The 27,391-nt window shown below is 50.2% G+C and overlaps 1 protein-coding gene across 1 annotated transcript in view; it reads left to right on the plus strand.

The window, feature by feature from the left end:
- The window catches only part of LOC146863681 (uncharacterized), a 301,266-nt gene that overhangs the window by 27,924 nt on the left and 245,951 nt on the right, over positions 1–27,391 (plus strand). The window contains exon 2 of the mRNA XM_085627808.1: positions 19,973–20,128. Within this exon, the coding sequence (XP_085483934.1) occupies positions 20,039–20,128 (90 nt within the window). The 5' untranslated portion in view covers positions 19,973–20,038. The remainder of the gene's footprint in view (positions 1–19,972; positions 20,129–27,391) is intronic.

Below are 27,391 nucleotides of genomic sequence, written 5' to 3' on the forward strand. Positions count from 1 at the left end.
GTGGCAGAGTGGGCTAAAGAACGGTGATGGATTAAACCCAGATCATTTGACTGGGGGTGAGTGCTTGCAATGTTCAACACTCTGTCCATCATTTCTTTTGGTTTTTGCTTTGTTCGCCATAAGTTGGCAGGGTATGCTCAGACGTGAGTCCCTTGCTCACTTTGCCACTGGATTCAAGCAAGCCTGGCTGAAGACGGCTGAAATTCCAGAAACCGGTCCTAGGAAGCTTGTTTCCGGTCCAGGGAAGACATGGCTTGGCAGTTCGGGCTAGACTGTTCCCATGAGGCACAGGGTCAGACTGATTTGCATATGGCCATGTCTGAACTGGGGTGGCAGAGTGGGCTAAAGAACGGCGATGGATTAAACCCAGATCATTTGACTGGGGGTGAGTGCTTGCAATGTTCAACACTCCGTCCATCATTTCCTTTTGTTTTTGCCTTGGAAGGGAAAAGAGACCGCACCATGTTAGCGGATACTTTCAGTCCAGCACTTAGAATGGAAAGCCCTGTGATCCCCAGCTGCATCCCACCTTGTTCAAGCTGCCCAACATATCAGTGTATGAAAAATACTCAGTAACAGCACTCCCTGATCTGGTAACATTTGGCACTTTCCGCCCAAAGTACATTTATAGTGATTACGTGTAAATCACTTGAAGACAAAATTTTAACAAATACGGATTAATATGGTCTTAATTCCTGACAATAAATTCGCCACACTCGACGTCAATTCGTCTTCTTTATTTCTGTATAGCAGGTTTCACAGCAATAGATATAGCCAACACGTGTTTCGTCTGTACCATAATGCGTATGCAGACTTTTTCAAGGCTGGAAGAAACGAAGATAGATAAACTATGTAAACCTACAACCACAGATTAACATATAATCATGTTTATCCGGTATCACTTTCCATCCTGACCATATTTTTCTTAATAAGAAAAATAGGAAAAGAAAGTGTATGTCCTGCTGTAAATAAGCCACTTTATCCACACTAGTCCTCATCGTCGGAATATTCCTCTGAGGCAGAGTATTCACTGTCAGATACTTTTACTTGGTCCTTTTCCTCAGAGTCAGTCTCCGAGACATGTTCAGAGGGAGACTCGAGCCCTGATGGGGGGTCTACCTATAGGCAGCTAATAAAATGTCATAAAGTGTTAAAAAACCTGACTACAGCAGCGTGCACAGAGTACACTGCATCACACTGAAAGTCAACCAGCTGTGTATGTACACAACAGTAAATATGGCTAAAGAAATAATCATAAAAGAACCCACCAATGCAAAGCACACCAAGGACTTTATACAACAAAAAGATACATCGAACTTGCCATGGACAGCTAATCTTTAGAGCAACTGCACCTACTGTGCATGCACACAGCAAACACCAAAGTAACTCAACAAAACAAAAATACCAAGGAAGAAACACATCACAGCTTTTGCAAAAAGCCACAAGTGAATATTGAAACAAGAGGTAAATATGCTGAAAGTATTCCAAAAAGTGAAAAACAAACATTCTAGCAGGGTAACGATACACACTTGATGTAAACATTGCAAAAAAAGGGTTTCCCCTGCAGGCAACTACACTCACTTCAGATCTGCCAATGCCGAAACCATGCTCAGTATGTGCAGCAAGAGAAATATAAAAGTTTTGCAATTCAACAACATGAAAGGACATTAAGATCACAAACGTCCAAAACACAGAAAGAAGTAAAACAAAATATAACAATCAATGCTGAAAGCCACATTGAAGCAGTGTTAGATTTGGGGGTCTCTAGTTGGCATTTGGTACCTTTGACCAAATAGGGACCCTTGCGTCTAGTCAGAGTAAGGGGGTACACTCCTAAAATAACCCTTGCTCACCCCCTTGGTAGCTTGGCACGAGCAGATAGGCTTATCTCAGAGGCAGTGTGTAAAGCATTTGTGAACACATACAGTAACCCAGTGACAACACTACAGATGGACACCACACAAGTTGTAGTATCAAAATAAGTATTCTTTATATAGATGTAACACATGACCAAAAACGACAACATTTCACAATACTGTACTTTAAAATGCTAGAATTAGCTTAGTTCTCTTTAGATGTAAAATGCAACACTTTGAGTTCAATGTACCTTAGGATGCGTAACACTATAAAACGAAAGTGCTGCAGGGAAGGTGATGCGTCGGTTCCTTACTCACAAGAACGGTGATGCGTCGGGTCCCTACTGATGTGTAGGGGATGCGTCAGTTCTTCTCTGCGAGGGGAGGTGATTTGTCGGTTTCTTACTGCGCTTGCTTGGCGATGAGGCCCGCAACGCCGTGATGCGATGAAGATTCGGTGCAATGAAACAAAAATGGCGTCTTCTTCTTGATGCGACACGATGCGTGCACGCCCAACGGCCGTGCAGCGACAACAATATTTCTGAGCTGCGACAGGCCCTGCGACATGCTTCCCGGTGATGCGGCGGTGTCTGATGCGACATCGATCCTCTTCTCCGACGATGTGAGGCGCTTTGGCAACGATGCGATGGCCCTGCGGTGACTCAGTGATTCTTCTGAGCCACGACAGGCCCTGCGACACTCTTCCCGGTGATGCGGCAGCATCTGTGCGACATCGATCCTCTTCTCCGGCGATGCGAGATGCTTTGGCAACGATGCGACGGCCCTGCGGTGACTCAACGATTCTTCTGAGCCACGACAGGCCCAGCGACCCGCTTCCCGGTGATGCAGCGACATCTGATGCAAGGTCGATCCTTTTTTCCGGCGATGCGAGGTGCTTTGGCGTTGTGAAGCGACAGTGGCAGTTCGGTGACAAGCTTCTTGCTCTGAGTTGTGCTTCCAGCTCCTTGCAACACGCAGTTCCTCAGAAAGCCCAACACAACTGCAGGCACTTCCAAATAACTCTTGGGGAGCTGGTGGGTGAAGTCTGTTGTCCCTGAGACTTCAGCAGGAGGCAAGCTCTTTCTCAAGCCCTTGGAGATCCTCCACAAGTTGATTAAAAGAACACACAAAGTTCCTTTCTCCTTTCTTTGGCAGTCAGGCAACCACTGTAATACCCAGTGAGTCCTAAAAAGGCTCTCACCTCTGTCTGGGTTTTGGGGGGCTCCCAAGCCAGGATGGTTTCAATCTTGGGATGGAGGGGCGCCACCTGGCCGCTCCCAACCTGGTGTCCCAAGTACACCACGAAAACCCTGCCCGATCTGGCACTTACTCGCCTTGATCATGAGGCCTGCCCTCCGCAGCGCCATCAACACTTCCCAGAGGTGGCGCAGATGTTCTTCTAAACTGGCGCTGAACACTGCAATGTCATCCAGGTAGGTGACACTGAACTCTTCCAGTCCAGCCAACACCTGGTTGACCAACCTCTGAAATGTGGCAGGGGCATTCTTCATCCCAAAGGGCATAACCCGGAACTGGTAGTGCCCATCTGGTGTGGAGAATGCTGACCTCTCTCTTGCCCCATAAGTTAAGGCGATCTGCCTTTACCCAGGCGTTAGATCAAACGTGCTGAGGTACCGGGTAGCCCCTAATCGATCGATGAGCTCATCAGCTCTGGGGATGGGGTGCACGTCAGTCCTTGTGACTGAATTGAGCCCTTGGTAGTCCACACAGAACCAGAGTTCTGGCGTGGCACCCGGTGCGTCAGCCTTTGGGACCAAGACCACTGGGCTGGCCCAAGGACTGTTAGAGGACTCAATCACCCATAACGCATACATCTTGGAGACCTCCTCCTTGATGCAAGCTCTCACCCTGTCAGTCACCCCGTAAGTTTTGTGCTTCACAGAAGGACTATCTTTAGTGTCCACATCATGGACGCACCAATCAGTGACAATGGGAATCAGGGAGAACAGATCAGAAAACTGTCCTAGCAACTGGTGACAGTCATTCTGTTGCTCAGGGGTCAGGGTGGAAGAGAGGTTGACACCATCCACTGACCCATCTCGCTCTGTCGCCGACAGGGGGTAAGGAAGAGGCTAAGTCTCCTCCTCCATTCCAGCATCTGTCGCTAAGAGCATGCCCACTTCGGACCTCTCCAAGTGGGGCTTCAGGCAGTTGACATGCAGGACCCGCAAGGGGTTCCTGGGAGACCGCAAGTCCACCAAGTAGGTAACAGGACTTTTGCGCTCCACCAGCTCAAATTGGCAGATCCACTTCTCCTGGAGCGCGCAGGGCTCCACTGCGGCCGTGACCCACACTTTCTGACCAGGCTGAAGCTCTACCAGAGTGGTCGTACCACTGCTTCATCTCCTCCTGGCTGGCTTCCAGATTCACCTCAGCGAGTTGCCTGAAATTCCTAGTCTGGTTCCTGAAGGCCAGCATGTAGCTATATACATCCAGGGGAGGTTTCCTGGGAGATTGCTCCCAGCCTTCCTTGACCAGACTCAGAGGGCCTCTCACTGGGTGGCCATAGGGAAGCTCAAAGGGATTGAGCTCAAGAAATGTCTGTGTCACCTCACGGTATGCAAAGAGCAGGCATGGTAAATGGACATCCCACTTATGCCTCACAGGTTCCTCAAGACCCATAATCATGTATTTTAGGGTTCGGTTGAATCTCTCAAGCAACCCATTTCCTTAGGGGTGGTAAGGAGTAGTAAACTTGTAAGTTATCCCACACTCCTGCCATAGGGACTTCATATACTTGGAAATGAAGTTTGGATCTCGGTCAGACACTACCTCTCTAGGGAATCCCACTCGGGAAAGAAAACCTATCAGTGCCCGTCCTACCACGGGGGCCGTCACTGTCCTCAGAGGTATCGCTTCCAGGTACCGGGTGGCATGGTCCACCAAGACCGGGATGAACCTGTTGCCCATGGCTGTCTTGGGGTCCAGTGGCCCCACAATGTCAATACCCACCCGTTCAAAGGGGGTGCTGACCACAGGGAATGGCTGGAGAGGAGCCTTTTGCTTCCTCCCACTCTTTCCACTTGCCTGGCAAGTCTGACATGTCCTGCAATGAGTGTCTGAACTCTTGCGCATTTGGGGCCAATAAAAGTGGGTGACAAGCCTCTCAAAGGTCTTGTCCTGCCCCAAAATGTCCTGCCAATGGCACATCATGAGCCAGCCCCAGTATGAAGGCTCTGAAGTGCTGGGGTACCAGCAGCACACAGGCTGACCCAGGCTCAGCAACCTTAGGCTCAGTATACAGGAGATCATTCTCCCAGTAGATCCAATGTGATCCAGACTGATCACCTGCTGCCTAGTCTGCAGCCTGCTGCCGCAAACCCACAATAGAAGGGCATTCCTTCTGCTCCTTGCAGAACTCTTCCCTGGTGGGTCCTCCTTCCTGCTGCCAATAGGTCAGCTCAGGTAGGTCCCCCAGTTCAGCTACCTGTTCCCCTGTAGGCTCCAGGGCATCCCCCTCAAGGTCTGCTTCCTCCTGGACCATGATAACTTCGGGGGCTGGTTTCCCGCTCCCCCTGCCTCTTCTCTTTGAGACAGGCACCTGGGCCCCCCTCTCAGGCTCTAGGTCCTCTTGAGTACCCTTACTGGCTGCCGTGGACCGTGTGGTCTCACACGCCCAGTCAGGCAGCCCAAACATCTCCAAATGAGCATTTTGCTCCACCTTTGCCCAAGGAGAGCTCTCCAAATCGTTCCCTAACAAAGAGTTAACAGGCATGGCAGGCCTCAAAGCTACCTGAAGAGTACCAGAGACCCCCCCCCCCCACTCAAAGGTAACCTGAGCCACCTTGCAGTGGCTCTCTGTGTTGTCAGCGGCAACAACTGGGTAAAATGCATTGGGGACAACCTGCTCTTGAGACACCAGGTGACACTTGACAGCTGTCACACTGGCTCCTGTGTCTCTAAGAGCCTCCACTCTATGGTCATTGATGGTCACCCACTGCCTATATTTTTCAGTGTTATCAGGCAGTTGGGTCCTGGGGACCACCTCACAGTCTCCTAAAGAGACAAGGGATATCTCTGCGGGACCCCACCCACCTTGGACACCCATCTCCTCCCCCAGGGCGACACTCGCCATCTGCCGGGGTGGAGCACCAGTGGGTGCTGTCTTTCCAAACTGTGGGCACTGGGGATCATTAGACTTATTGCCCGCTTCTACACACTTGTAACACCTCAGGGGTCCCCTAGGAACAGGTGTACCTGTCGGGGCCCCGGGCTTCTTCTCAGGGGGAGGCTGAGAACCTTTCCCTGGGTTTTCTTAGGGTTTACTTTGGGTCCTTATCTGGAACTCCCTCTGTTTACCCTTGTCCCCCCCACTCCTCTGCTGGGGACCCTGCCCACTCTTGGCTGAGTCTCCCACGTGACCCTTGTGGTCCCGGGTGCACACCCAGCGGTCCGCCTCCTCAGCAAGCTTCCTAGGGTTAGCCAGGCTGCTATCAATCAGGTGCTGGCGCAGATCTGGAAAACAATTACTTGACAAGTGCTCCCATGCAATTAAATCAAAGAGCCCTCAAAATCATTAACTTTTCTACCCTTCACCCAACCATCCAATGCTCTGCAAAAGAAAGTTACATACTCTACCCATGTACCTGACTCTACCTTCTTGCAATTTCTAAACCTTTGTTTATACAATTCAGGAGTCAACCCATACCGGGACATCAAGGCATCTTTCATGTGGCTATAAGAATTATGGACTTCAGAAGGCAAGTCTAACAGTGTGTCCCGCCCCTCACTAAGGAACCACCCCCACAACCCTGCTCCCCAATCCTTCTCAGGGACCCTGTGGGAAGACATGGCTACCACATAGGCCTTGAACCACTGCCCAATATCATCATTCTTGTAAAATTCTCTCACCACATCTTTAGGAATATATACCCTAGCTTCCACAGGCACGGTGGAGTGCTGCTACCAGAGGGAGTAATCTCTAAGCTTCTAGCTTTCAACTCCAATTCCCTCAAACTTTTCTCATGTTCCAACTGCATTTTCTTTTCCTCTAGGCCTAATTTCCTAGTTTGCTATTCAAATTCTTACTGCCCACTCATCTTGAGCTTGGTCAGCTCCATCTCATGCATCCTGCACTCCTTCCTGTCCTCCAACTCCTGTGGGGACAGGCCTTTGGCAGAAACACTGCTACCCACTGGGGAAGTTGCTCTCCTCCCCCCTGGACCCAATGGCCCTTCCAGCTGCCCATGTGCATCTTCCTCCCCTTCGTCATTCTCAGGGGTATTCCTTGCTTCGACCCAGGCCCTCAGCGCCTTTTGGAACTCATCCTTCTTGGAGAGACCGGTCATTGCAACTTTAAATTTCCTGCAGAAGTGCTTTAGCTGTTTGACATTGTAGCATTCCCGTTTTTCCTCTTCCCACTCATAATCAACAGATGCTATGGATGCTGCTTTACTCATGGTGGTTAAACTTGACAGTTCTTTGCAAAAATAGAAAATCCCAGGAAAAACAATCTACCAAAAGTATGTGGTCGCGTTTTGGTCTGCACCCACTAGTAGTGTTCTCTGAAGGCAGAGAGGACTTTGCCTCCTAGTCCTGGAGCACTTTGTTGACAAGACTCCTTCTTTCCTTTCACAGTGCAGGCCATGGACATCAGACGCACCACAGGAGGTGGAGCCAGCATTGTGGAGTGAAGGCACAGCCCTATTCAGGTCCCAGGTGCAACTCCTCCCACCCATCTACATGCAGATCTCTCTATTCAGCCCTGTGCTGACTCACCCTGTCTCCTGGAATCCCCCATCCCCTGTCACTCAAACCCCAGACAAGGAATACACAACCTAGCAGAGGCAGGCTTGGATAGTTAGGCAAGAAAATACCTACTTTCTAAAAGTTGCATTTTTAAACACAGAATGTTAAAACCAACTTCACTAAAAGATGTATTTTATCATTCTGAATTCAGGCATATTAAACTCGAATCTCTACCTAGTTCCCTCAGTCCGTTAGGATTATAAGATGTAATAATCAAACTGCCCATTCTGGCCTATTGGGAACAGGTAGCCTTGCAATAGTGAAAAAGAAAATGGCTGTAATTCACTATCAGGACATGCCAAACACATCAGGGCATGTCCTACCTTTTACTTACAATGCACCCTGCCCTTGGGCCTACCATAGGGGTGACCAATATTCAGAAAATGGAAGGTTTAGGGACTGGCAAGTGGGTGCACTTGCCCAGTCAGCATGGCAGTACCACACTGCACACAGGCTCTGCAATGTCAGACCTTAGACACACTTTACAGGCTACTTCTGTGCATGGCACAACTAGTGCTGAAAGCCCACCAGCAGCATTTGGATTTACAAGCCCTGGGCACACTCAGTGCACTGTACTAGGGTCTGACAAATCACACAAATCAATGGCGGAGGGGCAAAAGGCTCGGCGGCTCGGTTAGGAGACTGTCGAAGTGATTTGCGATCTCCCAGTTTTTGCCCTGATGGATTCGGGTACCGTGATTCAATTGAGATTTGTCTCTCTTCCGCTCTTCTGCTTATGATTGGATCCTTGATTGTCCGGGACCACATTTTCCGTCAATTTTCTGCGAGAGCCGCCGAGCCTTTTGCCCCTCCGCCATTGATTTGTGTGAGGATCCCCCTTTCACTTACGGTGCTCATCAACTCCACACTCCCTACCCACTGTCCTGAGGAAGACCCCGCTAGTAAGGTCTGGAAGAGCCTACACCAATACAGAGGTTGAAACGTCGACATTCTAATAATGCCAGCTCTTTCAACAGTGCTTGGTTGACTGTGGAATTATATGCTTCACGGCAATGGTCTAATAATACTATGTAATGTGATTAATTTATGAATGATTTTTGTCCCCCAAGCATATGAAGAATATATGCTTGAACTGTTTGTGATTCCTTCATCGTTATCTTCACTTTGCCTACTTCACCACCTCACCTAAATCACAACCTTCCCCTTCCTTCTCGCTCTTTGGGCACTGCAATGTTAATATTTTCACTGAAATGTATGACTTTTATTGATTGTCTGAAGACATTTGTACTTGTTTCAGTGTGATTAAATAACACTGACACTCAAAAGGTTTTCCCTATTTTGTTCTCACAAACTGTTCGGTACTTTTGTTTCCCTTGTTTGACACTAATGATGTTATGATACTGGGACCACCCTAATATATATTGAACATTGAGAGGCCAGCCTGCTTTGTAGCCCTAACTCTCTTCACCTGATCAAAGGACTCCAGAAGGGACTCCAGGGTCTAGTTTTACTGGCCTCCTGTTCAGAGTCACCGAAACATAACAGGTTCCCCCCACCCTGAACCAGTATAAGCATCTGGACCCACCCAGAGTAAGTCCTAAACTCCCAAGAGGTCTCCGTCCACTCCTGGACCCTTGGTTGTTGTGCTAAAAGTGCCCAGATGGCCAATTTCTATTAAAACTTTTAAAAAATCATACTTCAGGTTCTACTATTTGGATTTTAATGATTTTGGTGTTGAATAATTTATTAAAATGTTCTTTATTCCTCTACATTGGTTTGGAATTTTTATTGTGTTGCGTTGTCACTGTACATCTGTTTCTGCACTGCATAAATACTTAACACATTGCCTCTAAGTTAAGCCTCACTGCTTTTTGTATCAGTCTACCCAGGGTAAGCACAGGTTAATTTACTGACTTATTGTGGTTTACCCTCCAAGGGATTGTGGTTGTTGCTTGACTAGGGCTCACGCCCCAGTCTACCAACAGCCCACTTTCTCGCACAAATGTACACAATTTGATATTTGTCAATATATTTTAGTACGAAATGCATCCTTGTGTCTTTTTTGGATGCATGGACACCTTTTGCACGAACAAAAAAGGAAAGAAATACAAGAGCTGTAAACATCAGCCACTCGTACTCTCTGTTCGCCTTGTGGATGGTCGCTAGTCTGAACGGTGCTTAATTATACAAATTGGCTTTATAGCACAAGTTCGGGAAATTTGCATAACAACCTTTACTCAAAATTACATAAATTATCCAATGTTGCATCTACATAATGGACATTTCTAGTCAAGATGGTGCCTCAAAGCTCTTTTGTGAGTTGGGTAAATGCTGCAAAAATGGAGTCCAGTTTGTTGTAATATATAGCACCATCATTCGTGGGCGAGGAGGTGTGTACTCACCCTAGACGCAATGCATAGAGTTGTTCCAATGCATGGACAGCAGCATGAGTTGGAGGCTACAGCAAGAACGTTTGGGCTGTGGTGTTTTTGCCTCAGGAGGACAAACATACAAGAAGGAAAGGCTGAGGGGCCTTGGTAGTTGGGAATACATTTATACAGTTAGGTTTCAGGTATGGGGTCCTAGGCATGGTAGGACAATGTGTGCAATGTAATCCTGCTACTTTCCTACAGATAGATGGAACCAGATTAGTGAGTTTGAAATATTATGCTGAACAAATAATGTACAAAAATATTGAACACCAAAATGTCAACAGGGCAATTATATGAAATTTGTACGATCCTGAGTAATATCGTTTTCATGCTGGTCTATTTTTGATTTGCTGCTACAAATGAGATTCATTTTTATAATTTTTTTAAATATTTGCACAGTCATTATTTTGTTCCACAAGCATCTAACCAAAATATTGACAACTGAACCATTGACTTGCTTAGCATGTATAGGTAGTATTGGTTTACTGAACATAAATACACCTATTTGTATCTTGACAATATCTATATCTTCAATGTACATAGCTGTTGAGTTAAGAATAGCAAACCTGCACTACAGCAGCAGCAGGATGCGCCAGGATGCTCGTTGAGTTGCAGTGCGCTTTATAAGACTCTATTACATTACATTACATTGAAATACTTGGATTGACGTCGGTCGTTGCCAATCACTCGGGCAGCAGGTTAGTCCATTCTAGGAGGAGGTCGGCCGTATGCAAATCAGTCAGGCCGCTGCTCCCCACGGAAACAGCAAATTACAAAAGGGTTTGGCCCGTAATCGGTAAGGCCGGGCCCATAAACTAGAAAACACTACAGAGAATGCCAGTACTGATAATCATTCATTCATCCTTTCGTCCCAAGATCAAAAGACCTAATCAATGTGATCTGAAAAATACTTTTTTATTTTGATCAATTTTATTTAATTGTGTACTTTTTAAATTGTTATTTAGAAAGAGATTCTTTTATAAATGTTCTGATATAGACCTTTTCATATATTAAACATACACTGAGAACACAACAACAGAAGTCATTAAATAACACAAACTATTGTCAATATACAAACAAATCACATAACATTACAAACATATCAAACACATTTCTCGCTCTGGTTCTGCATAAGATTTTCTATTCACAGTTTTATAAACCCACAGTGCCTCCGGAAGTTGTCTACATTGATCGCTTTACAGTTTATTTCAGAGGCGATGGCCAAATGGTGACCCTACGCTGCTCACTTCATGTGTATAGCAATTAAAAAACACAGCTGTTGGGTGAGCCCGAGGGTATTTAATCCACATGAACACCTATTTGGTCATCAATAAAACAGTTAAAATAATTCAAGAAGTACAAAATTAACAAACAATGATCAAAATAAAAAAGTTTTTTTCAGATCAGATTGATTAGGCCTTTTTTCCCCTGGAAACAGGCCATCTCGAACTGCCAGATGTGCATCTATCTACAAAGGAACGCAAGCAACCCGAGACCGGTTTCAGCCTACAAGCGCCTCGTTAGTAGGGTGCAGCTTGAGTCCTGTGGCAGAGTTAGTACTGGACGCAGGCATAGACATTTCCATCATCACACTTAGGGTGTATACTGCAAAAACATCAAGATGATGAGAGAAATGCTTGAATTAATCTCAGGTCCTGGTGATCCCTCAGGGTCACATTCCATCCCATTGTTTTCTGTCCACCATACCATTCTAGACAGAGGCCTAATCTTATGCAATTCAGTACTGACTCTGCTCCGCATGGGAACAGTACACCCGGAAGTGAAAGGCGGAGCCCGCTCCTGAAGGGAGGGCAAGCAAACCAAGACCAGTTTTGGCCTAGTAAGGCATTGTCAGTAGTGGGCAGCTTGAGGCCTATGGCCTAGTCAACACTCACCCCTACAACTAACAACAAGACTATGGATGTTCTCAGCCACTAGTGATTGCTCTGTTTGCAGTACACTCTGTTGGACCTGGCCTCATGGCGTGGTCCCTAACCCTATGGATTGTGCCCGTTCCCCGCCCCGGCCTTCACGGGCCACCCGTCTGAACTGCACCAAGGCCTTCACCCGGAGCTGCACGCGGTCGCATCCTCCTCGTGGCTCCGCCATCTTGTTGGCATCCACGTCACACTATGCACCAGCCAGCGCGTCCCTGCTCAACCCGGCCGTGACCCCAGCGAAGCCCCGACATCCAGGCACCACGAACTGGCCAGGGGGCGCCGCAGGGACCATTCATCGCCCCCGGCGGAGGGCAGTATCGATGGGACCCCCAACTGTCCTCCCATCCCTAGGTGTGATCGGCCTGCAACTCTCTTGGGGCTGGCGCCACTCCTGCTGGGCGTCTGGCCACCTCCACCCGGCCTCTCCGCCCCTCCCTCGGGCGCCTGGGTCCGGACATCAAAGGGCTCCAGTCCTATATCTGGGGTGACCCCGCCGCAGATCAACAGTTGTATCCCGGAGTCGAGAGCCCTGCTGATCGAATCGCGGCTGACCCAACGGAGACGAACTCTTGCCGAAGCCATCACGAGCCCTGCTGACTGCGTCGCGGCTCCTTCTTGTGAACCCTTTAAAACCATCTGGAACATCGGAGCCCTGCTGACGCTGTCGCGGCCCAACCTCGCTGGAACCTTCCTCGGAGCCCTGCTGACGACGTCGCGGCTCGAGCTGAACAGAGACCATCTTGAGAGCCCCTGCTGATTGAATCGCGACTCTCCACGAACTGCACGCCAGAGCCCTGCTGACGCCGTCGCGGCTCGACCCCTCCGAGATCGGAGGTCCTCCAGCGTGAGGATAAGAACTGGGCCCCAGGTACCCTCGTACCACATTCCTGCCAAAGACTGTCCCGCTACCCCTACCCTTCCAAAGAGACATTGAGACTTTTTGTGGATCCCTCGATCCCTTCGTGTAAATATTGAGCTCGTAACCTTTTATTGATGATAAAGAATTGCTTGTCTTGAGACAACCCCCTTGAGTCCGGTGTGGTGGTGTTACTGTGCTAGTACGTGATAGGAGAAGGATCTCTCAGGAGACTTCTCGGCAGCGCTCGGCTACTTCATACAGTGTGAGGGCCCCCCCCCTTGGTGGTCTCGCTGACTCCTCGGGGTCCGCCTTCCAACATTTGGTGGCCAGCGACGGGATCCGAGCCGAACGCAGTACGTACCAGCCAGTACCCACTAGCTACCCATCCAAAACGAATAGCATCATGAGCAGCCAGGAAAACAACACGACAATGGAGTTCCAGCCCGAACGGCTGGAAGAATATACGCACAAAGAATTAAAACAGTTCTGCAGAGACAAAGGCATTGCAACCACCAGCCTCGGTACCAAGGAAGAGATGCAGAAAGCTCTGAGGGCATGGTTGGAGGCTGGGGCAGGCCCCTCCCAGGAAGAAGGGCCCTTGCCCCTGACGGAGACCACAGCAACCGCACTGACCCCGGCAACCGGAGGAAGAAAGAGCCTAGAAACCGGCCTCTCCGAGGAGGAAATACTAGAGCGGGAAAAGGTCCGAAGCCACGAACTAGAGCTCGCCCGACTGCGGCTGGACGGCGAACTCCAGCTGGCAGAAAAGAAACTGGCCCTCGAGCAGCTACGCCTTCAAGAAGAAATAGAAGAGAAGAGACGACACCGGGAGTTGGAGGAAAAGAAACTGACTCTTGAGCACGAGCGCAGTCTCAAGGAGCTCGAGATCAAGGCCAAGAACGGAGGGACCAACACCCCCAGTACTAGAGACACTCTACCGCCCCCCGAGACCAAGGTGCATATCCCGAAGGAGGTCGTCAAGGAGTATTACAAGAATGACGATATCCAACAGTGGTTCAAGGCCTACGAGGTGGCCATGGCCTCCCATCGGGTGCCCCGAAAAGACTGGGGCGCGGGCCTGTGGGGGCGGTTCCTCAGTGAGGGTCGAGACACGCTGCTCCAGCTGCCGGAGGAAGTGATGACCTCCTACGATCACATGAAGGAGGCCCTGCTCACCCGATACGGGCTAACAGCGGAGATGTACCGCCAGCGGTTCCGAGACTGCAAGAAAATCCCGGGTACCACATGGGTGGAATATGTGGACTTTTTCAGTCGGGCCCTAGAAGGGTGGATCAAAGGCAGCAAAGTAACCACCTACGGACAACTGGTCGACCTCATCGTCTGGGAACACCTTTCCAATAATTGCTTCGTGGAACTGAGACAGCACCTCCTCGACAGCAAAATGACCGACCCGCGAAAACTTGCCGTCGAGGCCGATCGATGGGTCAACTCCCGGGTCCCCCGGAGCTCAATGGGGGAGTACCAGAGGAACCCCAACGGACCCCCACGCCAGCGCGGTGGGGGGGAGGGCCGAACAGGAACCGAGACCCTCCCGCTGGGGCCCCCAGGAGCCCCCCTCGAGGGCCACCGCAGCCCCATCTCTCCCCGAGCCTAGCGAGAAGGGTGGGCCCGGCCCGACCCGGACCACGGCCACCCGTGACCTGCTATGGCTGCCAACAAACCGGACACTTTGCCAGCGACCCGGCCTGCCCCCTGAACCGAAGAAACGGGGCCGGCGGGCCCCCGCCCCGGCAGCTGACAGCCGCCGCCTTGGGGGGAGAGGAGGAAGAAGAGGCCCTCGACCAAGGAGACACTGAGTGGGAACCGGCAGCCATGTCCCTGGTCTGCCTGGGTAGCCGAGAGATGGTACCCTGCACCCCCATCCCAACCAACACCCAGAAGTACCGGCAGCAGGTCACGGTCAACGGACAACGGGCCGAAGCCCTTCGCGACACCGGCGCCAGTATCACCGCTGTCCGCTGCCACCTGGTGACCCCGGAACAGATTCTACCAAATGTGCTGTGCCCTGTGCGGACGGCCGACAACAGTGAAAGCCTATGCCAGATGGCCCTGGTCCCCTTCGAGTGGGGAGGGGTGACGGGCCTGCTGAAGGTGACGGTGCGCGACGACGCCCCGGTCGACTGCCTCCTGGGGAACGACTTGGAGAGTTCCCCCTGGGCTCAAGTAGAACGACGAGAGCACCTCCGAATGTTGGGACTGGCTGATTGGGCCTGCGCCATCACCCGGTCCATGACCACCCAGGCCCCCCGCTCCTCCTCGACCTCCAGGACGGCCCAACCCGAGGGGCTCACACCCCCTCCCGCCAGCAGCGAGGAGGCGGCGGACACCAGCCCCGGGCCCAGCGAATCCTCCCCCGAAGAGATGACTTCTCCGAGCGCCCTACCAGAACTGACGCAATGGCAACATGAAGGGGGCCCCACCCGAGAGCAGTTCCAGCAAGAGCAACAATCCTGTCCCTCTCTCGAAGGGGTCCGACAGCAGGCGACCGCGCAAGCCAACGGTGACCAGACCGGCACCCACTGGATCTACTGGGCCGAGGGCCTGTTGTACAGCGAACAGAAAGTGGCAGAACTCGGGGCCGGCCGCGTGTTGGTGGTCCCCCTCCGCTTCCGGGAGTTCCTCCTCAACCTGGCCCATGATGTGCCCCTCGCCGGACACTTGGGGCAGGATAAAACGTACAGTCGTCTGGTGACCCACTTCTACTGGCCCCGGATGCGGAGAGATGTGGACAACCACTGCCGGTCCTGCCAGACCTGCCAAGCCAGCGGAAAGACGGGGGGTCGGGTCAAGGCCCCCCTCCAGCCCTTTCCCGCCGTCAGCACCCCGTTTGAACGAGTCGGAATCGACATTGTGGGACCCCTGGACCCCCAAACCGCCCTGGGCCACCGCTTCATCCTGGTCCTCGTCGACCACGCCACCAGGTACCCGGAGGCGGTCCCGCTCAGAACTATAACGGCCCCTGTGGTAGGCCGGGCCTTGATGGGGATCTTCTCCCGAGTGGGATTCCCCAGCGAAGTGGTGAGCGACCGGGGCACGAACTTTATCTCCAAGTACATGCGGTCCCTGTGGCAACAATGCGGGGTCACATACAAGTTCACGACCCCATACCACCCTCAGGGGAACGGGCTGGTTGAGCGGTTCAACCGAACATTGAAAGGGATGATCCAGGGCCTGGAAGAACCCCTCCGGCGGAAATGGGATGTCCTGCTGCCCTGCCTCCTGTTTGCCTATCGGGAGGTCCCGCAGAAGTCCCTGGGGTTCAGCCCGTTTGAACTATTGTATGGGCACCCGGTCCGCGGACCACTCAGCCTGGTCAAGGAGGGCTGGGAGATGAAGCCCCAAGGCGCCCCTCCTGACGTCTACCGATACCTCCTGACCCTCCGAAACCAGACCCGCAAGTTCCGAGCCATGGCCGAAGCCAACCTCGAGGCCAGCCAGGAGGACATGAAGCGGTGGTACGATCGAAACGCCTCCACCATAGAATTCGAGCCAGGTCAGAAAGTATGGGTCATGGCCCCGGTCGAACCCGGCGCCCTCCAGGACAAGTGGACCGGGCCCTTCAAGGTGGTGGAGAAGAAAAGTCCCGTCACCTACCTGGTCGATCTGGAGTCCTCCCGGAACCCCCTCCGGGTCCTACATGCGAACAGACTAAAACCCCACTTCGCCCGGACCGAACTGAGCCTGCTGCTGGCGACCGACGAGGGGAGCGAGGACGACTCCGAGCCCTTGCCCGACCTCTTGCAATCGAACAGTCACGATGGATCGATCGAAGGGGTCCAACTCGCCTCGTCCCTGACCCTGGAGCAGCGCAACGACTGCCAGCGATTACTGCGGGACTACGCCGCCCTCTTCTCTCTCACCCCGGGGGTGACCCACTGGTGCGTCCACGACGTCGACACCGGGGAGAGCCCCCCCATACGACACAGAGCCTACCGGGTGCCTGACCGAGTGCGGGCCTGCATCCAGGCCGAAGTAGCGAAGATGCTGGCCCTGGGGGTCATCGAGCCTTCCGACAGCCCGTGGGCCAGTCCTGTCGTCCTGGTGCCCAAGGCCGCAGCTCCCGGTCACCCCCCGGAGTTGCGATTCTGCGTGGACTACCGAGCCCTGAATGTAGTAACCAAGACAGACGCACACCCGATACCCCGGGCCGACGAACTGATCGACTGCCTAGGGGCCGCCCGCTACTTGAGCACGCTGGACCTCACCGCCGGGTACTGGCAAATCCAGCTCACCCCCGGTGCCCAAGAAAGATCCGCCTTTTCGACTCCGGATGGGCATTACCACTTTCGGGTGATGCCCTTCGGAATGAAGAACGCCCCGGCCACCTTCCAAAGACTGGTGAACAAGGTTTTGGCCGGGCTTGAGGCCTTCAGCGCGGCCTACTTAGACGACATTGCCGTGTACAGCAACCACTGGGCCGAGCACCTCCTCCACCTGGAGGCTGTCCTGGCCGCCCTCCAGCGGGCCGGGCTCACAATCAAGGCCAGCAAATGCCAAATCGGCCACGGATCCGTGACCTACCTGGGCCATCAAGTGGGGAGCGGGCAGGTGGCCCCCCTCCAAGCAAAGATAGATGCCATCCAGACCTGGGAACCCCCCACTACCCAGACCGCTGTCCGGGCCTTCCTGGGCCTCACCGGATACTACCGGCGGTTTATCCGGGACTATGGGAGCATTGTTGGCCCCCTCACAGAGTTAACGTCCAAGAAACAGCCCAAGAAGGTACACTGGACGCCCCGCTGCCAAACAGCCTTCGACACCCTCAAAACGGCCATGTGTACTGCTCCGGTGCTGCAAGCCCCGGACTACCAGAAGGAGTTCGTGGTACAGACGGACGCCTCCGAGTATGGGATCGGGGCCGTCCTCTCCCAAACTGACGAAAAGGGGCTCGACAGACCAGTGGCCTTCATCAGCCGGCGACTACTGCCCCGGGAGCAACGCTGGAGCACTATTGAGCGCGAGGCCTTCGCTGTGGTGTGGGCCCTCAAGAAGCTCCGGCCCTACCTCTTTGGCGCCCACTTCCGGGACCAAACCGACCACCGGCCCTTGCAATGGTTAATGCGAATGCGGGGCGAGAACCCCAAGCTGCTGCGATGGTCCATCTCGCTACAAGGGATGGACTTTGACGTTGAACACCGGCCCGGCAATGACCACGCCAACGCCGACGGCCTGTCCCGCCTCTTCCGCCTTGACGAGGAGAATCCCCAAGGAGATGGGTGACTCTCCATGCCTTCGGCTGGGGGGACGCCTGTTGGACCTGGCCTCATGGCGTGGTCCCTAACCCTATGGATTGTGCCCGTTCCCCGCCCCGGCCTTCACGGGCCACCCGTCTGAACTGCACCAAGGCCTTCACCCGGAGCTGCACGCGGTCGCATCCTCCTCGTGGCTCCGCCATCTTGTTGGCATCCACGTCACACTATGCACCAGCCAGCGCGTCCCTGCTCAACCCGGCCGTGACCCCAGCGAAGCCCCGACATCCAGGCACCACGAACTGGCCAGGGGGCGCCGCAGGGACCATTCATCGCCCCCGGCGGAGGGCAGTATCGATGGGACCCCCAACTGTCCTCCCATCCCTAGGTGTGATCGGCCTGCAACTCTCTTGGGCCTGGCGCCACTCCTGCTGGGCGTCTGGCCACCTCCACCCGGCCTCTCCGCCCCTCCCTCGGGCGCCTGGGTCCGGACATCAAAGGGCTCCAGTCCTATATCTGGGGTGACCCCGCCGCAGATCAACAGTTGTATCCCGGAGTCGAGAGCCCTGCTGATCGAATCGCGGCTGACCCAACGGAGACGAACTCTTGCCGAAGCCATCACGAGCCCTGCTGACTGCGTCGCGGCTCCTTCTTGTGAACCCTTTAAAACCATCTGGAACATCGGAGCCCTGCTGACGCTGTCGCGGCCCAACCTCGCTGGAACCTTCCTCGGAGCCCTGCTGACGACGTCGCGGCTCGAGCTGAACAGAGACCATCTTGAGAGCCCCTGCTGATTGAATCGCGACTCTCCACGAACTGCACGCCAGAGCCCTGCTGACGCCGTCGCGGCTCGACCCCTCCGAGATCGGAGGTCCTCCAGCGTGAGGATAAGAACTGGGCCCCAGGTACCCTCGTACCACATTCCTGCCAAAGACTGTCCCGCTACCCCTACCCTTCCAAAGAGACATTGAGACTTTTTGTGGATCCCTCGATCCCTTCGTGTAAATATTGAGCTCGTAACCTTTTATTGATGATAAAGAATTGCTTGTCTTGAGACAACCCCCTTGAGTCCGGTGTGGTGGTGTTACTGTGCTAGTACGTGATAGGAGAAGGATCTCTCAGGAGACTTCTCGGCAGCGCTCGGCTACTTCATACAGTGTGAGGGCCCCCCCCTTGGTGGTCTCGCTGACTCCTCGGGGTCCGCCTTCCAACACACTCCATTGTTTTTCACCCACTATGCCACTCTAGATAGAGGTTTGCTTTATGGGGATTAGTACTGAGGCCTCTGTCCATGGGAATAGTCCTTCCTGAAGTGCTAAGCGTGGTCCCCTCTAGAAGACAACACTTCTCAATATTTTGGGGGTTGATATCTCTAATACAATGTTTGTGTTGCACAATATTTCTGTAGTCGATACCATCATAAACTACCAAGTCTTATACCTCGACCTCTTGTGGGTTGAAGGAAAGAGCAGAAATGACTACATGCGCATGCTTTTAAGGTGCGATGACTTGTCCTTTCTTCAGTAGTATGGTTTTCATGCTTGTATGGACTTTTATTTGCTGCTATAATTTGTTGTCAATTTTTATATGTTTTTTAAAATGTTTCCACAACGCATATTATACCAGGTTTGCCTCCATCGTGTCACCTACTCTTTTGTTCACCTCTCTACTCTAGGTCCTTCTTAAATCTGTCTACCCTCCCCCCTCACACTTTCTTCAGTAGTAGGGTTTTCATGTTTGTATGGTCTTTTATTTGCTGCTATAATTTGTTGTCAGTTTTAAATATCTTCTAACATGTTTCCTCATTGCACATTATACCAGGTTTGCCTCCATTGTGTCACCTTCTCTTTTGTTCACCCCTCTCCTCTAGGTCCTTCTTAAATCTGCCTACCCTTTCCCCTCACACTGGGAGACATTTATCCATTTTGTTGTCTTGTTACTTCAGGGGCCTCTCATCTTCGGGACACCCAGGATCCTTGGCGCATCGAGGCCGTGAGGGTACTCATCCATCATGGGGAACCACTGCATGACAATGGTCAACGAGACCCCGTATGTGTTCAGCTACACTTTCTCCTATTGGGGGAGTGACTGGAATCTTCAGGTGAGTATCTCAATGCAAGACAGGCCATTAACTAGAGGGTCTCCTTTTGTTGATGACAACTTTACCATTGCAATGAATTAGGATCTCCAGAATACCAGATTTCTGTGCTGGCTGAAGCAATTGTGTGGGAGGAACTTGGAGGCATATTATCAAGGACGGCGTTAACAATTATCGCTGGCTTAGCGGCAGAAAACTACCTCTAAAGCGGCGATAATGGGCTTGATAATATGCCCTTGAGAATTCCAATAGAAGTGCATGTTCTGGTGTCAACGTGGGCTTCTATTGGAATTCTCTGCGGCATATTATCAAGCCCATTATCGCCGCTTTAGCTGCAGTTTTCTGCTGCTAAACCGGCGATAATTTTAACGCAGTCCTTGATAATATGCCCCTTAGCCTTTTATCTCTGTTTGCTCAGGTAAAGGTTCTCTTCTACAGACTCCACCTCCATCCACTCAGGTAAGGGTTTATGATAGCCCTGTGTCGACCTCCGAAGGTGCAAAGAAAGCAGCAAGAATTGTTTTAATTACAGAATATTCCTGCTAATTGTTTTGGTGGGAAAAGTTTTCTTACGCTACCAATATTTTCAGGATTTTTCATTTGAGTTTAAGAAAACTTTACAAAGTGGAGTAAAGTCATGAGAGATGGCAACTTTTTCAAATTATCTTCCTTATTTTTTCATTGATGAACACTACAGCTCTTACTATTACCCATGAAACCGTAGTGTTGGACAAGGTGTTGCATGAATCCATAGCTGTGTCTGAATGATGAAATGAGAAGACCCTCCAGATGGCACCAACTCCAGTGAGACCATGAAGAGGGCTCTTAGCAGCCAAAGTCCCAATATGCCTTGATCTAAGGTAGGGTCTGATTCTAGTGTGAGGGTTGGAAGCCTAGCTCACTACTGCTCGGACTTACTAAACTTTCACGCAACGCAATGCAGTAAGGGACCTTGCTGCACTGAGGTGCATTAAAGGGAGAGAGTAGAAATATGCCATATTTCCAAGAAATGGCACACGTCTGCTTTCTCCTTGCACTGGTGCACTACATAGTGCCAATGCAGGCACCGTTCTGTCACAACACAAGGGTGCCTGCAATGTTGTCAGAATAGTTTTTGTGCACCAAAAGTACTTTCTTGTAAAAAACAATTCTTAGAAGTTGGTTCCTTCTTGTATATGTGAAGCAGAATGCAGAACATATGCAAAAAGGAAGTGACGAGTAGAAGTAAAGATATTTCTCCTCATTCGCCAGTCTCTGGTGGACAAACCATTTAGTAAATCTAGGGTGCATTAAAAACCCATAGGTACATGCACGTGACCGCCCATGCTCCCCCACTGGAAGACCTCCCTGATACAAGGTGCGATGCGCTGAATTTTGTTAATTTTATTTCACTAAGACAGGCAGTCCAGGATGCCAAAACACAGAATACAACGGTGAGGCAGGGACATCGGCAGCAAGACTGGAACACAAGTATCTCATTTTAAATTTAGACGGAGATCAAGATTGGTTTGAGATATTTGAACAAGAAAGGCGATGCCTTTGGAGTAAGAGACCTTCAAGTGCATCTTTCGTCTTGTTATCATTTTAAAAATGTGTCCAACTCCTCATCTTTATTTAGACCATGCTCCAGGGTTTTCAGAAGCAGAATCCACATCCTTAACTTTTTACTCTATTTCCTTTGTCTGCGTAATCCTTTTTCTTTTTTTTCACACATGCTCAATTGCATTCTTTTCAGTTATTTTATGAAGTGTTTTTAAGGATAGTCAGATCCACCTCATAATCCCTCTGTTGTATAAATATGTTATATATTGTGTATTGTTTATCAAGTTCATAATTGTAAGTGTTACATTCGGCTCTCATAGAAAGCCAGTAGAATGAGTACTGGATTCTGGATCTGGTTATTCACTGCTATGACATAGCAAAAGTGGAATAAAATCATTGGGCGATATGTATCAAGCTTTCTTCCAGTTGCAAACTGGCCAATTCCTAGATTTCGGCCCATTTGCGACTGGTAAAAAAGCACTTTGGTATGTAACAAGCCCAAACGGTGATTTGGTAGCACACTGCCTAATCACATTTTTGTTTTGCGACCAAATACTGATTCTATATTTGGAAGGAGCATCCCTGTGAATGAAAAAAAAATCTTTGTTTAAGAGGGCGTGGTCCACCGGGCTAGTAAATCTTCTCAAACTAACAAAAGGAAAAAAAAGAAACTTCTCTTTTTAGACACATTCCGTTTTTCTTTAAAGAAAAGTGGTAGCATTAAAAACAAAAGACTGCTTTATTTGAAAACAATCACAGGCATGGTGGTCTGTTGACCTCAGCAGGCCACCGTCCCTGTGTTGGCGTTGATTCCTAATGGTACGCACATTTTGACCTACCTCATTAATGTTCATGAGGTAGATCGATTTTCAAACCACTAGGAATCGGTAAACTAAACTCAATGAGTTTCATACATGTGGAATAGCAATTTCCTAATTCACAGAAAATCACAATTAGGTCATCGCTATCCCTGATATTGGTACAGCTACCCTTTGTTTCCACTGATGTCACTTCTGCCTGCCACTCGTTAGTCTCCACAAACCTGAGGGCCAAAGGATCGTGCAGGTGGCCTGGACCTTCACCAACGTCCACTAGTCATGTTAAGCACAGGTCTCTGCAGACACACAGACAGAGTGAGTGTGGCTCCGCACCAGTGAGGCTGTCTTCAGTGAAGAGGCGGAGGTAAGGTGCCGATTGGCAGTAGGCATCTATATATGTTCTTTAATATGTGGGCTTACCAGAAAGTAGGAAGACAGCAAGGTCCAGATGTACAAAACCTTTTGACACTCGCAAATGGCCTGATTTTCAGAATTGGGCTATTTGTGAACACAAAAGGTATTTTTAGATGTACAAAGGCCAAATTGCAATTCGGTAACCTGTTACTGAATTCTAATTTAGGTTTGCGGTCCGGTATTGGGAAGGTGCGTGTTTAAAACGACCCATCCTAATGGCAAATTGCAGTGGTATGGATGAATGTTTTGTAACTGAAAAGGAGGTGCAAAATATTCACAATTTATACTAGCTTCAAGTTGATGGTAACCCATTCGCAAATGGGAAGGTGCCCGCAAAATGAATGTTTGTAAAAACATGTTTTAGGAGCAGGCAGTGGTCCCCCAGTCTACTGCCTACTCTTAAAAAATGACAAGAAAGTGTTTTAGTTTTTTTTAAACGCCTCCTGTTTTCCTTTAAGGAAAATGGCCTGCATTATAAAAAAAGATTGTTTATTCAAAAGCAATCACAGACATGGTGGTCTGCTGACCCCCACAGGGCCCATTACTGTCATTTTAGCGATGCCAAATGGGTCGGGCACAGGGACCTACCGCATTAAAATTCATGAGGTAGGTTGATTTGTGACCCACTGGGAATCACAAAATGTGTCAAAAATACATTTGTACATTGGTGTTTGCGATTACCAAATAGCGAATCGCTAAAAACTTATATGTGGTAATCGCAAACGATTACCTACATACATTTGACCATAGGTTCTTTTTGGGTAATGCTAAGGGCTAGTGTGAGAGGGTGGCAGAGTGCCAGGCATGTTAATTGTTAATTTGGTACGAGGAAGGGAGTTGTGGCCAGTGAGAGGTATGGGGTTAGGACTAAGGGTGCAAGATGGGGTAGAAGGATAAAGCAGGTGTCTTAGGTATCCTTGCACAAGTGACGGAAGCAGGGGCAACCCACACAGGGAGCATTTATAGCATAAAACTGTAGGTGGGTACGTGAGGTAACTGTGAAGAGATGGGATGTTTGTCACCTCTGAGTTCTTCTTGACATCACAGACCGCATGAGATGCAGTCTTTCTCTCTTTTGATATCACCAAGAACCATCGGTGAAAACAGTTACTGTCATTCACAGTTATAAATCCATAATTCATTCTTTCTTAGATAAAATGTAAACTAATTCAATTGTTTTTTTCGTAGCCAATTTTTACTGTTTACATTTTTATTTTTGTGGACATGATACATTCTTTACATTTTCTGGTTTCCTATCTGTTTTCTCTCTGATTTTGTCCCACGGTAACATTCACTAGTATACCGTTGTCAGTTTATTTTCTGAAAGTTTTCTTATCGGCATCAGTGTACTATATGCACCATTGTATATCACATATACAAATAATATTCTTTTATAATTTTTGTGTGATGGCCAATACATAAATTGTCAAATAAATAAATAAACAAATAGTGCTAGGTTTCTTTGTTTAATGCTTGAGTCATCTTGAAAGAACCGAGACTGCAGCTACATGTATTATCTGCAGTCATGGAGAGATGGCACAATAATACAGACTCATATGGGGTTCATAATATGTCATGGGCCCCTTTCACGGGCGCACTTAGAGGTGGCACCTCGACAGGGAATACACGGGGACCACAATCCTACTCTTGTGACAGCCGCTGACTGGGCGCGACAACCCCTCACCACCCCCGGGCGCTGGCCAAGGAGGGGAGATCCCTCCACTCCCACCCCACTATTAAGGACCCCGGTAACAAAGGACTTTGCAGAGTTTCCATGGCACAGGAAGACTCTGCCTCTATTGAGGGCTATCACTGCTGACTGACCTGCCTGTGCCCCAGGGACCCCTCAGTGTGGGGCCACAGGCAACTATTGCACTGAAGGAGCCCCGTGCATGGCCAGACCCTAGGACATGCGCCCGCAGGCACTGGGACGACACCACCTCCGCCGTCATAAAGAACCTAAGACAAACCACTGGTCCCCTTCGACCTGGCCACCTGGGCCCTGCCAGAAACTAGATTAGCTGCGAGATACACACCATTGGGACAAATACCGGCCCATGGGCCACCCTGCGGCCAGGACCATCTCTGGCACACACATTGAGCCCCTGTTTGAATTGCCGTCTATATCCTGGGTCAATCTGCGCGTGCTCCCGTTACCACGGTAAGAGGGCCTGACCCCCACAGCAAGCCCTGAATAACATTTCACCTTCCCGCAGCCATGGACAAAGGCAGACCTGAAGCGGCCGCCAGCCTCTCCATCCCCCATGGACCAATATACCACCAGTTGTGGCAACACTGGCAGCACAACCTCGGACAAAACCCCATTCCTGAGGGTGGCCTGGCCACCATCCTCCAAGCCATCCACACCTCTCAAACCTCAGTTGAAATCTAAATAGGAGGGGTGCACATTGACATGGCTCTGATGCGCCAAGACCTGCGCAACGCCACAGCGAGGATCACCGAGGCGGAATCTCGCATATCTACAGTGGAAGATGACGTTAAACCACTGAAGACACAAGTCTCATGAAAACTGTCACACACAGCTGAGCTCCACCGTTGGGCAGAGGATGCGGAAAACTGCTCCAGGCATAATAACCTGCGCTTCATAGGCATTGTAGAGAGGGCAAAACCCACGCAGACAGTGACCTTCTTAAAAAAGTAGCTCAGATCCTGGATGCCTCTGGATCGTCTCTCTCAATGCTTTGTTGTTGAACGGGAGCATCGTGCCTTGACACCGAAACCACCTCCGGGAGCCCTCCACAGACCAATGATTGCCTTAACTTTAGGGACCTAGAATCTGTCTTGCAGGAGGCACACTCCCACTCTGACTTATCCTACAAAGGCCTTCTATTCCCTGACTACACCAGAGAGGTATAGTCTTGGCATCGCTCCTACACCATAGTTAAGCAGAAGCTTCAGTCCAGACCTTTAATCTCCCTCACAGACTACTGTTCCCTAGCTTTTGTTTGTGTTTTCTCCTTGATTTTGTCCTATAGTAACATATCACTAGTAAGGCTGTGTCAGGTTGTTTTGTGAGAGTTGTCTTATTGGCATCAGTGTACTATTCACCATTGCATATCATATATACAAATATTGTTCTTTTATCATTTGTGGGGCGCCATCAACTGCTTGTAGCCAGATTTAAATTTGTTTGGGACATAACACTTACCGGTACTTGTGCCTGTCCGTGTCCGTGGTTGCCCTGTCTCCCTCCCGCCGCCGCACTCACCAACTCCGCGGCCGCTGTGAGGAGGGAGACTCCATCTCCCAGGGTACTCAGCGCCTAAGCCGGAAGCTGACGTGACAGCACACGCGCCTGGAGGTGCTTTAAATTGCAGCACAGCCCCCGCGTCGTGGGACAGCGCGCGGGCAGCGCCGGGCTAAGCCCGGGCAAAGGGCGGGCCCTCTGTGGCCCTCAGAGGCCCGAGGAGGCCGGGCTGGGTCCGAGACTCTGTGTTCACTAAGCTGTTGGACTCTGAGCTGCTTTGTACAGTGAGACCCTTCATCTTATATTTGCATTGGATTATCGTTTATTGTTTTCTATGTAAAATGTGTTATTTCACCAGTTGACGGTGTGTATACTCTAGTAACATTCTGCAAGCTTTATTCAGGCACTATTATATTTTAATTATATTTTAATTATCCGTTTAGTATGTCCAAGCAGAAGGCACCCCCTGGACCGCGTACTTTGGATAATTATTTGGTGCAGGTGGTGAGCAAAATAAATAATGAAAGGTGGAAGTCACTAGGGATATGCACATCTCCACCGCTGGCAAACCAGTCCCAGTCAGCCCCTTCATTATCGGATGATAATAGTTGTTTTAATACTAATAGTTTGGATGGTTTAGCTGGGGCACTGACTGAGCATGAGCAGATTCTCCCCATTTTAGTGGATTTAGATGATCCCACTGATGATGTAGTACAACACTCCCCAGCCCCAGTGGTGCGACAAATTAGAGCATGTAGGAAAAATCCAAATAAAAGGGGGGGAACACGCACTGTAAGGAAACGGGCGGCCTCTCCATTAAAACATTTTGACACAGATGAGGCTGCCAAGTCTAATGATGTTAAATTAGACGCTGATTTAATGAAGAACCTAGCGGACACCATTTACCTAAAGATCAGAGGTATTATACACCCACTTGTGTCAAAAATTGAATCACTAACAGTTGAAGTCGCAAGACTGGGCGGACTCCTTAAAAAGGCTATTGAACAACCAGGAAGTGTAACTACCCCTATAACTAGCGGAAAATGCAACACCCAGGCTGTTCCCTCTATGAAGATTTCAGGTAGTGGGGAGATTGTTACACATAACTCCACAGCCCCCCAAGCGTCAATTTGCAGTGACAGTCAGACTGCCACTATCTCCGAAAACAGTGAGTGCTGGAAAGAAATAAGGAAAGGGCATGCTACTAACCTCCCGTCTGAATGTGCTCCATATGTGGTAGTACTAACGAATGTACCGCCATTAGAAAATGGGGGTTATCAGGAA

This window comes from Triturus cristatus, chromosome 2_1 (assembly GCF_964204655.1).
Source record: "Triturus cristatus chromosome 2_1, aTriCri1.1, whole genome shotgun sequence".
NCBI lineage: Eukaryota > Metazoa > Chordata > Amphibia > Caudata > Salamandridae > Triturus > Triturus cristatus.